Genomic DNA, 14,126 nt, shown 5'->3' on the forward strand with positions numbered 1-14,126 from the left:
TAACTTGGGTGATGGGAATCGGCAGGAAAACACAAGTATTTGCAGTGATTACATTGCAGGGTTATTTTCAAAGTTTGTATGAGTAGACACAAACTTAATTCTTAAAAAATTTATTTAAGATTTTCCTTGCACTTGAATTGTATGTATTGGCTTTGGTATGTTTGATTACTTTGGTGAGTAATTTGCTGATCTGTATTTGTAGAAGCAGTTTTGTTACATGACTACTGCCAGTGACTCCAGTATTTTTGCTTTATTGCCTGTACGTGTTTCTAAAATAAACAGGCGACTTAAAAAGTCAGCTCCTTTGTTCTCCAAGTGCCTGACTTATTTGAGAGGGTGGAGAAGAAGTGGGGCAAATTTTGGAAAGTATAAAATAAACAACTGCCCCCTTTCCTTCCACCCACTGCTTCCTCCAGCTCTGTATACCTCCTTGCACTTCTGTACTCTGTGTCTGAACTCATCTCAGGAGATCAAGCAAGTTGTGTAAAAGTCCCTCTCAGGGGTCTTGATTCTCCCATGATTCTTTTCCAGTGGCTCATTCTTCTACATCTTGCAGAGTGTCTTTGTCCCTCTAGGGTTGGATTAGCTTTACATGTTGGCTGCAGAAATGATTTGTCATAGGAGCAGCAAATGGGGTAGGATTTCCTTTGGGCTGCCTGTGTTTTCTGGACTGCTGCAGCAGTCTGTCAGGTCTCTCATGTAGCTCCCTATTAGAGCCCTGCCACTGCATTCTGTACTTGTGTCACTGTTCTGTTGCTGGGTCTGCATTTTTTTAAAGCTTTCTGTGATTGAAAAGGTCCAGATCTTTCCTGGGATGTGCACCATTAAATGGTCTTTCTACAGCTTTATCTTTGTACAGATAGCGCGTTTTCTTGCAAAGCAATTTAGGAGAGATATTTCCCAAACATAGCATGCATTTTTCAAGAATGGAGGATGAGGAAACTAAATGTTAGGGCCACAGTGACTCCTGGGCAGTAGAAGTCAAATGTCTTACTGGAGAAGTGTACTTTGGAGTTGATTTTATTGGTGCAAAGAATACAACTTTCATACCTGTGGAGCAGAGCACCCATTCCTAAGGATGATGGCTTGTTTTGTCATTCAAATGCAAACTGTTGCACATATGTGTAAGACTGTGCTGATGAACACAGGTTTTGCTGAGAGAGCTTTTTAGTGTTTGCAATCTGGAGTTAAGGTCAGAACATCCAGAACAGCTGCAAGTCTGCTTTGCATCCTGGCCTTTAGGTATTAAACTGTGCTTTCTTTCCCAAAGTTCTCTGGTTTGTACCTAAATGAAGCACGATATAAACACATGTTTATGGGAGATCGAATGTATAGTTTGTAGAGCTGGTGGCAGCCATATGTTGTTTTGTTTATGCTCCCTGGTCTCTGGCTTTAAGCTGCAGGAGAACGGAGGGATCTCCATTCTCGCCACCCCTGTTCCTGCCCTTTCTCTTGCTTTGGCTTAGCAACTGTGCAACAGGTGTGCTCAGTGCTCTGGAAGGGCTGGCTGGTCCTGTGACAGCTTGATTATTTATTTTGGTGTGGTTCTTTTTCTGGTCACAGCTGATCTGAGTCATTGCATGAGTGTGTGATTGCTAGAAAGTAGGAACACGTGGGAGGTTGGAGCAGTAAAGAGTAATTACCTCTTGTAGCAACAGTCTACAGTTAAGATAAAAGTTTAGGTGCTGTGAATCTGCACTCAGAGTAAGGGGAGATATTATTTCTATCCTTGTTTGCTAGTGGCTTTTTTTGTTTCATGAGACTCAAACAAAGGTGCTTGGTTGCTGCATAGAACTTTATGGCTGCATAGTGTGGAATCCTTGAACCCTGTGGTAAAAGGTGATGTGGTGATTTTATCTTGTGTTGTTTGTGTCTTGCTGGGATTATGTTTATTTTAGTATAAGTATATATGTATATATGAGTATAAAAATTTTTATATTCAGAAAATTTTTGTATCTCAAAGATTTTATATTTGGAATTTCTTCTTTCTGTAATGTTCGGGTAGTGACTGTGGCCTGGGAGAACATCAGTTAATGAGAACCCACAATGTAAAGTCATTTTTTCATAGGGTTATGTATAATACATGTGGACTGAAGGCAGTGAGTTTCATGTAATTATTATAGCTGGGGTTGAGAATGCTGCTTGTTGTTGAGGTTGCTTTATATCTGCAATTAGAATACCCTGGCATTTAAAACTATTAAAAGCTTTTCCAGATTTCAGACATTTGAGCACAAATGCTCTATTCATGAATGCCTGCCTCAGGCTAGATTTTCTTAAAATTATTTTTAAGCTTCACCCAGAATAGTTCAGCTCCTGCAGGAGATATGGTTACAGGGAAATTATGTTTTATAATATATAAGAGCAACTTACGGTGACCTTTTATTTGAATTTCCCCATTGATTTAAAATTTGAAATCTGATGTGTATTTTTTAATTATCCATCTGAATCCTCACATTTTTGCCCAAGTTCTAAATAACTAAAACTATTTAACATGCTCAGTGAAGACTTATAATAACATATCAGACAAAAGGTTTAAGGGATCTGCTTTCTCTGAGGTTGTACTCTCAAGTATTGACCAATTGTGCTTGCATTGTCCCCTTAAGGGAAAAACCTCATTGAGCGCTGCTTTAATAAATTGAGCTCAGTGTTGTCCAAATAACAATTGAAGCCCAGGAATGGGACCTGAGAAACAAGGTCTTCTGTCTGATTTATTCTCAATAATCTGTTTACTGACCTCAGCTGGCATCCTAGAAGAAACACTGATTCAGTTATGGAGTGTACAAGTAAATTTGGGTTAGACAGTGACAAAAGAGTAGGATTTGGTACCTTTGGAGCAGAGAGATCAGTTTACAATCAGCTATAATACACCAGAAGAGGAGACACAAAACCTGCAGAGCAGTTGAAGACACTAGAAGTGAACGTGGACCCATGGACAAGACGTCAGAGAGAACAGCCATTACCCATAAGAGATGATGTGTGTGCATAGGAGGAGAAGGATATGAACTCAGTGAACTATGTGAGATGATGAGACTGGAGGATTAACAGTAGGACTGAAAATTAAGGATGCTCATGGGATTGGGAAGCAAGATAGGGCTGAGATCATACTAGGGCAGTGAAGGAAAGAGTATATGTAACTGAAGTAACTCCTTCCTAAAGGCTTTCTCTGTTTTTTTCTGTCTTCTGCTGTTTTCAGATTATTGTGACAAAATGTCCCATTTCCTCTTAAATCAGGCCTGCTGTACAGAGCAACTGTCAGTTTTGTCCATTAGCTCACCTGGCAGAGGTTTGTACATGGATATAAAAGTCCCTAAACTAAATTATGTTGGAAAGCATTTGCTGGTCAAAACACCTACAAAGTTACACATGTACCCGTTAAATGCATCATTTGCATGTTTCTACCTTAGATACAGTCTGTATCTTTAGGCACTTGTCCTTGTTCATTTGTTCTTTAGGGAGCCTTATGAGGTCTCTGTTCAGTACTCAATTATATGTAGTGCAACATTTGGTATCTAGCTGTACATAATGTGTTTCCCTTTCTCTTCTGATCTGACTTGGGGCAATGGTGATGAATATGTTGAACAGCTGAACACTCAGCTTAACTAAAATCTCTGGGAGCTGTCCTTGTATTTTCTATGTCAAGTGCCACGTATGTGTTACAGCAAGTACCAAGTTCAGCCTGTCTCAGGGCAGGTACCTCAAAATCAGTAATGTGAAGTACAGAGACTTCAAGGTGAAGCATTATTTCTGTCTGCAAAATGGGATCAGCCTGTGCTCAGAAATGTGTTTAAAACTTCTTTATGCTTCTTTATGGAAATCTTAAGTGTCCTAAGGCATTGTTTTGAATGCTGTTTTGGTACAGAAAGCATGGGGTAAAAACTGAGAACCGGAGAGGAGAGACCCCAGGCAGGGCATATTGTGCTTTGTGCCACCTGAAAGTTAAAGCTTTCAGTGAAAGCAGATTTTAATCAGTGAGGGACTAAATGTTTCTGCACACATGTAAGGAAATTTGTTAACAGGAAGATCTAGGGCCATGAATGAGTGGATGTCAACTGGATTTGAATTTTTTAAGTCTTGTTTTAGCTTATCTAGTTTCCAACTGACCTGATGATACTGATCCCGCTGATTATCAGGGGGATGTGTATACATCTGTGCTGGTTTAAAAGTAAACTGACAGGAGAAATGAACCCAATTCAAGATATTACAAGTCAGACTTATAATTTACTAAGAAGATACAGAGCAACAGTTGTTCTGTACAATGATACAGAGAAAAGTGGTTTTAACCCCCAAAGACAGATGTACACCCCAGCACCCTGGGACAAGAACAGAACAGTGTTCATTAGCCCCTGTCCTGAGCACCACGTGGCCCCCCAGTGCAAAGTAAAAGGAAAGGAACACCTGTTGGTCCAGATGACAGTGCACCTTCAGCTTAATTTTAAACAAAGTGTGGCTAAACTGCATTAAGAACAAAATCATTTTTATTTCTAAATCAATTTCTTACATCTTTAGAAAGTCATTAAGCTTCATCCAAAAAAAACTTTACCAGAAAGTTGCAGCTTACAAGATTTGTCAGTATCCGAGCACACAGCAAAATATAGAAGAAATATAAAGGATCTTTTTCTTGTTCTTGGCTTCTCAGTACTGAAGTCAGATAAATAGGGCACTGACCTCTTCTTCCTCATTTCTATCCTACTATGTATAAAAAAATCCAAGATAATTATTGAGAGAGATTAAGAATGTCCTCAAATAGCTATTATGCTTTCAGCCCAGAAATAAGGTGGCGTTTGCTGTTGGTTTGGTTGCTTGCTTGGGTTTTTTTGTTTGCTTTTGTTTTGGTTTTTTGGGGGGAGGGAGTTGTTTTTTGGGTTTTTTCCCTTTGACCATGTCCTTTTTTCATTTTTTTCTCATATGACTCATTTTGCATGTGGAAATTGTCTGTAGTAGCCAGTCATAGCTGCTTTCAGTGGGAATTTTAGTATTTATGAGTGCATGGTCCCTTGCACTTGAGAAACAATCCTGTCCGTTTACATTTCAAGATAGTTTTTTGGGTTCGTTGTTTGTTTTTTTTCTAAAGAGTACTTTTTGAGGACTACAACAAACACTCTGGATTAAGTGGTAAAAAATCAGTGTGACCTGACAACTCTTGTGGCTCACAAGTGTATGATGTGGATCCATACTCCACAAAGCACAGCCAGTCTACCAGTGCTCCACTCTACTTCCTTGTGAATGTTATTCCTGGAGTTTAGAAAACTGACATGCACCTTTCTGTTCCTTCATATTTTAAATGGATTTTTTTTTAATGTGTTCTGTTTCCAGAGAGACTGCAGAAGGAGGAAGAGTGATTGTAGAAATTGATGACAAAGTGGCAAAAGTCAGAAATGTAAAGGTATGCTGCTTGTCTTCTCTTTCTTATAGAAGGATCCTGATATCCTGATGCTTTTCTGTGTTTGCTTGGCTATTGGATGATTCTAACAGAAATATTAAGGGAGAATTTTAAGCTGGCAGAACTCTAGAACAATTGCAGCAGAAGTATGTGGGAGGATTGTTTTGGTTTTGAGGTTGATGTACATCATTCAAAGCTGTTAGTAAATAGTTTATGATTTTGTGCTTATCTTACTAACATCTGGAAAATTTCTTTCCCTATGTCCCTCCTCCTCTCATATTTACACTCAGAGTGCAAATGATTTGGTAAAAGACCAAGAGCTGTAAGAATAAACTGAATGCAGCCATCATCATTCGTGAGAGTTCTGGAGCCAGCATGCTTGGGAACTAGGCTTCTGCTTTAGACTCTTGAACTGCTTAAAACTGCCACAGTCCTTCAGTAAATTAATAGAACAGGAGCAAAGCAATTCTGTGCTGTCAAAAATGTTTCTGCTTGAAACTCAAATAAACGAACTGTGAGATTACTGTGAGGATCCCAGAAGATGGATGATTTTTGTATGTCGTCTCCTTTTTTCTTTATATCTGCAAGCAACCCACTTATTCCAGATTACTGATTCCAGAGAAATAATACACTAGGTTTAAAAGACAAACCTTGGCAGAAATTAAATGAAAAGATTTGAAATATTTACTTTTTTCCATTATAATTATTATTGTATTGATTACAAGTGTTTCTTATTAAATAAATAAGAGGGAAAAATATTAGGGGTATGAGAGATCTCGTGGATGTAAAGTGTTGTTTATTTTCTGTATCTTCTCTTTTCAAAGGCTGTATTTGCAGAGCCTGAGACTCACTACTTTCTGAAATATTTTTCCCCAGTTCCTTTTACATGTGACAGAGCTCTCAAAGAGACACATATCCTCTGGGACTGATGCTGTCTCTTCTGGTGCTTAGTCAGGGAAGGCTTTGGTCTCCACTACAGGGCTGTGAGGTCTGGGGCCTGGGAGGCTGCCTGTCCCCCTGGGTGAGCCCACCCTGGCAGGTTGTGGCCCTGGTCCTGCAGCTGCCTGACTGACTCCAGATGGGCCTTGTTAGACCTAGAGCTTTCTGTGGTTTATTTGTTTAAAGAGGAGCTGTGGCCTGCCCTGGCATACAGGGGAAACCTTAGCAGCAGTAACATTTATATGTTAGATGTGAATGGTGTTAATTTCGTGTAATGTTTTGACTCATTGGTGAGTAGATTGACAATGTATAGTTCCTTTTTCGTAAGCTTATCTGTTTTATTACGGATCACTTGGCCAAGATTATACAGAAAACCTTACGTGATTCCCTTAATTTCAGACATAATTTCTGACTACTGTGCTAGAAAGGCTTCACTGTCACTGTTACGAACTCATAAAGGTTAGGCTTGGACTGCGCAGTCCCAGTGGCAGAAGTATTAGCTTGCTACCATGACAAAGCAAAGGGGAAATGGGGGAAGACACTTGCATTTCCAACTATGCAGTGAGAAAATTGTTTTTGTCTTCTCAGTTGGTGCCTCATTTCTGCGATGCAGTTCTCAGTGAAACCGGAGAATGACAAAGAAATACCCAAAGGGTTAAAGCTCTCTTGGCAATACGTAGAATTTGAGGACTAGCTGAATTATGTTTATTGTATACATCTTGGAGAACCTTAGCTGCAGCAAAAATGCTTCAGCAGGTCTGTCATGGATGTCTCTGCTCACTCTAAGCATCAAAGAAAGTTGAATGAAGATGTTAAACTATTTGCCATTCCTTTTCCACAATATGGATCCTAGATTAGCTTCTTGTTAATTTGAAATATGCTTCCTTTTTGATCAGCATGTTCAGGGTGAATTGGTCTTTCTGTCTTTTTCCTTTTGTTGTCAGGTTGACAGTAGGCTTGATAGCAGCTGGGACTCAAGAGAAAAAACTGTGGCCTTCAGCTTTGATTACTGCTACTGGTCAGTTGATCCTGAAGATCCAAAGTATGCATCTCAGGAAATGGTGAGTGGTGCTGTTTCTCACACTGGGTTCCCATCCCACTTTGTCCTTCATAATCACATCTACAAGAAGAGATTGAGGTGTAGGATACATGAAATTTCATGTTCTACTCCTTAAGTAGGTGCAGTAGGAATGCAATACCCTTGTTTGTCAACTAACACACTTTCATTAGATATGTTAAATTTGGTAGTGATCATTAATGGTGATGATCTGAGGACTCTAGCTTAGAAATGAGAATTTTTTCAGGGATGGGAATCAGGACCTGGGGAAAAAGCTCTGAAGGAAAGCAAGAGTGTTGAGGTAATTGTTTTGAGAGGATTAACAGTGAAGTAATCACATCTTTAATGGTTGTAAATTTTACTTATAGTATATTGTTCAGAGCTCTTTTCCTTGACAAAGCATCAGAAATTTTATAGTTAGTGGAGATTTATCCTAGCGAGAAGATCCAGTGTTTGATTGATTGAAAAGAGGATTGAAGGATTTGGTATTAAAATAGGATGAGATTACAACTCTTTGTTAATAAACAAGGAATTATTAAATCTATAAATAAATACACTGTACAGCAAAGCTATCCAAATCTTTCATTATACATGCATATGATCACATATTTCAGCATTAAAATCAGGTTTTAGTGCTGTTTTGTCTTCAGAATCGTATAATTTCATTTTCATCAGTTGTCAGTACAACTGCTCCTGAAATTTTGACCTGTATAACTGTGTTGCTTTTCGCAGAAATGATCATTTAAGACTGAGTTAATTCTGTAAAATTTATGTTTCTCGTAGTGATGAGCACAGGATTGTTTTACTTCTGGGAGTCAATATGTGAAAAAAATGTCAAATTTGGCAATTACCAGAGCTGTAGATAAAATTCTTGACTGTGCTTCATTTTCTTTTCAGTACAGTAGTGTGGAAGATATTTTGGGAACTTGGGAAGTGTATTTAGCATTTAGAAAAGAAAATTGTCTTTCTAAAGTATTCAGCACTAGCTAAACTTCCATTTTAAGGATTACAAATAACAAATCTTTAAATTTTGAACTGCTGGTTCTCCCCCCAACTCCCTTATATCATCTTACTTGTTTATTTTGATTTTGTGTTCTTTGTGAGTTTCTCTCATAATACACTTAGAAGCTTCTTAAAAATGTTGAAAATACAGTTGGCTTTCTAGTTGAAATGGTTTAGTATGAAACACTGATAAATACAGTCTGCCAAGTCAGTTTTATCTTTACTCGGTATGAAAATTTATCAGAACTGCCAAGTGGAAAGTATAAATATTGGCTACAAACCATAAATTTTTGTTCTTGTTGTTGTTAAATACAAGTGTGACTGAAAAAGAACATAAAGTGCAATATAAACACTGCAGCTTCATTGCTGGGATTGAGTAGATATTTCAGATGCTGTGGAGAACCTCGTTTTATCATGCAATCCATTTTTATCCAATAAAGACTCTGAGGGGGAAATATGAACTCCTGGGCCATAGAAGATTAAGAAGTGGGAAGTAGTTTCCTTACTTATGCCTGGTGCCAACTGAAAGGACAACCAGGGCTGCTCCATGTAACTGTTGGAGCTTAGACAGACATTTTTCATGAGAAGTTAAAAGATGGACTGGTGCTTTGAAAGGCCTGGAGTCATGAGCTGATATCTTGGGCTTTTTGCAGTCTTCTACAATCTTTGTGATTGAAGAACCAGTAAAACATACCTTATATGCTCTTGAGAAGAGGCTGCTGGGATACTGCAGTCTTACCACGCTTTTATGCATTTCTCTGTCCTCTTACACTGTATGAACAAAGTTTATTGTGCTAATTCCATGTTTTGAATCATTAATTCAGTGATGAGCTTGAAGTTTCTAAGCTTCCCTAAAAACTTCAACAACGATGTTATCAATAGCCAAAGGAGGTTCAGTACCACTGTCATCCAGTAAAAACTTTCTTTCGTGAGCTGACCTTGGATCACTTTTCCCTTGAAGATGTCCTGCCAACTGCTATCATATGTGATTGGTATATTGGTTGAGGATGAAAAGTAGATAAAAGTATCTGTCTTCAGGTTCACTTTTGTAGAATGCTGTCTTTTAGTAAACTGTCTCTTTTTTGTCCTCTAGATGGTTGTATAAAAATGAAGTCCTAACAGTTTCTTCAGTTGTTAAGGATTCTGTGACAATGTAACAATAGTGGGGCTGGAAATGGTAGTGTTTAAGTAAAATTAGGATTTTAAAGATACAGATCTACTTCTCTGAATACTTCTTATAGTTCCTTCCAGATGTTAACATTGTATGCTTCAGGTTCCTGTCTCCTGTATTTCAGAGATGACTACACACAGTACGTTTTATTCCCTATATATTTTAATCATATACTTCAAAGATACTTGTAATAGACTTGGGTCACACATTTGTAAGTACTTTCAAATGTTTGGATTTATTGTTCTGTTTATGAAGACAGTGCTTTCTCTGCCACCTGTACTTTCCATGTATTTTCCAAAATGAGAATACATTTAGCCCACCTTTTGTGTTTTTCCTAATACATTCACATTAGTATTTTTAATTAAAAAAAAAAAGTGCAGAAGGTATTTTTTCACTTTAATTTGGGGAGAGCAAATCTTGCAAAACAGTAAACTGAAGAGGAATTGAACCAATTCAGTAAAATCTGCAATGTCCATGTGACAGATAATATGCCTTTACTTTTATTTTTTTAATAGCACTGAAATCAGAAGTACTTTTCTCCTTCAAAAAGCTGGGGCAAACAATCAGAAATATGAGTTATTTTTAAGTGTTATTGTCTACATATTTTAGGGGACTGAATTTAAAAAGTAATTCTTGTATCATGATGTATACAAGCTTTCTTGATTGGCATTACAGAAATAATGTAAGCAGCCTTGTGTCTCTGAATAGAGGAAAGTTTGCTAAATTAAAAACAAAGCTTTGACTACTGGCAGAAGAACACATCACTGTTGATGTGTGGGAAACAGGCTTCTTAGCAGATATAACCTGCTGGATAGTGGTTGGTTTTGGAAGATGGCTTCAGGTGTAAGTGGATAGTCTACTGTTATTTATGATTATTCTCTCATTTGAGGAATTAGATATGAGCCAGAGTTTCATTTTCTTTATTTCTTGCCTAACTGTGGTGAAATATGAAGATATACAGTGTTTCTAATGATCATCCAGTGATTGTAACCTTCATTTAGAAGTCAAGTATAAGTGAACTGAATTCTTAGTTTTCCTTTAGAAGTTGCATAAATTCTTTACAAAATATAAGATTTTTGAAATAGGTTAGCTATGCAAGCATCGTGTTCATTTTCCAAATAAGCCAAATTTTACAATGTGACCTCTGTTTTTTAGGTGGCCAGTTTGAGATCCTTGGGCCTGTTGCTTTTGTTTTCTCACTGGGCAGTTGAATACTTTGTGTTGATACTGAGCTGAGATTTTCATCTGCTTTCATAGGTGTGCAATTCTTTCCAAAGGAGAGTCTACCTTCTCCTTTTAAAGAAAAGTAGACAATTCTTTTTTCCCTAAGTGGATTTGTTGATGCATAAACAGAATAGAGAAATCAAGAAATACCATAAGAGAAGAGTAATTGGCTAAATCAACTGGACCTTCCAGCTACTGCAGGAAGGAAGAAAGGGAACAGATCTGCTAAATCCTTCAAAGTAGGGAGATATGAGCCAGGCACCAGAGTTACATGGCAGAGAGAAAGAAGCTGAGTATCAAAAAATTGTATAGGACCAGAGAAAGAACAGGTAATAAATAAATATTAATTAAGGACAGAAACAGAACATTGGATGGGCAAAGTATGAAATTAGAAATAAAAGGAAATTCTAAAATATTATAGACATTTAAGAGAAAAAGGTCATACATGGTTTTCTGATCTTAACTCTGCAATTTGTTACATGAATTTTTGATGGTTATAAAAGAGTGAATGGTTTTCCAAACCATCACTGTCAAGGTACAGTTATGCTCCTAAAAAGCCCAAAATAACTAACCCCCATCCTGCAAAAAGCCAAATTCAAAAAGAGAAAACCAAAACCAACCAACCAAAAGAAACAAAAGAAAAAAAAAAAACCCATACACCAAAAACCCCAAACAAAAAAACCCCACCCCTCAAAAAAACCACCCCCAAACCACAGGAAAGGGTAATGCTGCAGGTGATGTTCCTTTTCCTGCATTTTTGAGACAAACTTGATTTTCTGTGTGCCAGGTTGCTGCACAATTAATTCAGTCTCACAGAGGGAAAATTCTGGTTGTCTGCACCTGGGATTTACCACTTGCAAACAATGAAATAGTTTCCTCATGTCTTCCTGAATTCTAAAAATCCAAGGGTTTTTTGGGGGGAGGTGAATTTGATATGATACAAAGCCTTCTTTAGTAAAGGGGAGCATTTTATGTAAAAGCAATTATTGCTTCCTTCTCCCCCGCCCCCTTTCTCCACAGATGTCTTCAGGAAGCTGTGTGTAATTCTAGATTGTTTTTCAAAGACAATGTTGGAAATCTGACACTCTTTGGCCGTTATATAACTATGGGACTATCCTTTACTAGAGGTTCAGGACATTTCCAATTTACAGTAAAAACACTTTGTGATAATGTTATAATCATATTTAGGGTTGTGATTTCTATTCTTACAGGAAAATTCAGTCCTTCTGATTTATTCTGCTGGTTGAATGTGGAACTTAATATGTAGGTGTTGTGAGACATTTATAATTGTCTCAGGAAAAAACATGTAAAGTTAAACTTAAATAAGTTTTTGTCTGGTGTAGAACAGTTTGTTTCAATCTTTTGAGTTTCCTTTGTAAAACCTAAAATAGCTCTTAATGGATCTTTCCCTGGGTCTGGTTTAGCTCCACCAAGCAAAAGAGAATGTTTAAAACAGTTGCAAAACTTATGCAAATGCTCCCTTAAATCCAACTGACAAAAAAAATGTTTCAGCTTGATCTAATGCAACCACAGTTAAACAAATTATTAAGGGTATTTTGCACAAGAATATTCTTAGGGCTACAGGAACAAATGCAAGCATTAAGTATTCTTGTAGCTGGTTGCTATAGCTTCAGTCCTCAGCTTCCCTCCAGCCATCCTTCCCATCCGGTTATTGTGCACGCACAGTAACTGCGGTGGGCAGACTGACCCACAGGATGTACAAGCAGGTATTTACACACAGCAGTTGCCATAGATAGCTGATGTGTAGCAATCTGTTCCTTTTGATAAGAGCAATACATTCCATGACTAATAGGCTTTGAATGGCAGAGATAGAGAAATCCAGAATAGTGTTTAAGTTCCCAACCTGCACTGATTTCAATGGGAAACAAATCTCCAACTGTTTTTTCTTGAAACACTTTTTCTACATCTCAGGCTTAGCTTTTTGTACCCCAGTGCATCAGTTAAATGGAGATGATAATGTTTATAAGAGAAAACACAATTTAGACTTTAAAATTTTTACCTCAGGCCTTCTAAAGAATTAAATAAATAGTATTCATTTTGATCTAGGAAAGTCACACTTCTGGGCTTGATAACTATTTTATTTTCCTTTGACATTGTATATTAAGTTTATGCAGATGTGAATATTCCTTCAGCATTTCTCTGAATATGACCATTTTCAGTAATACTGTGACCCTCATTGGCCCTCCTACAATGCATTCATAAAGGCCCTTGACCATAAAGGCCATGACCAAACAAAAAGATAACTGTCTTTGTAAATCTAAGAAATATGAGAGTGCACAGAGGTAGTTGTAAACAGCTGAGTGATGATATACTCTTGAACCTTTTTCTCTGAATGCTTACATTGTCTTTTTGATGAGAAGTGTCTGCCTATCAGAGAAAAAAAAAGTTTTGGGTTCAGTATTTCATGTGGATTTCCCTGTATGTGGAAGTTGCACCGTGATGTGTCACATGAGAAAACTATTATCTTAATAAATCAGGATGGTTTTACAGTGAGAAACCAGTAAGGGTATGAAAGCAAGTCTTATTGCAAATGCCAGTAACTGCTCCTAATTTCTTGACCTTCTTACCTTCCAGCCCCACTTCCATTCTTCAGCACTGGCTTACTAATGTAAGCAGGAGAATAACAGTGATTTTTTTTTTTTTTTTTTTTTTTGGTGCACTTCCATTAAGCATTTGGACCATTGAGGGTTTTACAAGCCTCTTCAAAAGCAAGACAGTGTGCTCAATTAAAGGTTGTTTATATCTTAACTTTATATAATAAGTGACACAGGCTCTCTTTGCCTGTCTGTCCATTCTGTATATGTGTCTAGAAGGAACTCCTTTCTCTTCTAACACATTATCTAATTGTTTCTGTCTTTGTTTATAAATATACTCATTTGGAAAATATTCTGTGCTCTGAAGGCAGAAATGGGATTTACTAATGGCTCATGCAAGTGAACACACATGAGCCCTGTAAACAGTTTTTTTCATTTCTTATTTGTTTAAAAAGTATACTAAGTGCTTTCCATCACATCTGACTTCCTAGCATAGTTGGTTTTATAATGCTTCCAGCTAATAAAAGTAGCTGAGGAAAAGGGCAGACAGACAGATGATTTTCTTACCTGATTATCAGAGTGTAACTGAAAAGCAAATAGAGAAAGATGTTAGTTTTAATATGCAAGATTTTCAATATAGCAATAGATTTTTTTGTTTTGTTTTTCAATGGTTTTGTTTATTTGTTTTACATGTTAACTGAAAAAGTTTACACAAGTTACACAACAGCATTGTTTGGAAGGAAAACATTGCAACACATTTTCCAACCCTTCATCAAACTAAGTCACTGTACTCATTCC

At 37.3% G+C, this 14,126-nt stretch overlaps 1 protein-coding gene across 1 annotated transcript in view; it reads left to right on the forward strand.

Annotated features, from left to right (window-relative positions):
- STARD9 (StAR related lipid transfer domain containing 9) overlaps positions 1 to 14,126 on the forward strand; it is a 100,962-nt gene that overhangs the window by 8,377 nt on the left and 78,459 nt on the right. Inside the window, exons 2-3 of the mRNA XM_032689744.1 lie at positions 5,314 to 5,383; positions 7,264 to 7,380. Of these exons, the coding sequence (XP_032545635.1) occupies positions 5,314 to 5,383; positions 7,264 to 7,380 (187 nt within the window). The remainder of the gene's footprint in view (positions 1 to 5,313; positions 5,384 to 7,263; positions 7,381 to 14,126) is intronic.

Source organism: Chiroxiphia lanceolata, chromosome 6 (assembly GCF_009829145.1).
Source record: "Chiroxiphia lanceolata isolate bChiLan1 chromosome 6, bChiLan1.pri, whole genome shotgun sequence".
Lineage (NCBI taxonomy): Eukaryota > Metazoa > Chordata > Aves > Passeriformes > Pipridae > Chiroxiphia > Chiroxiphia lanceolata.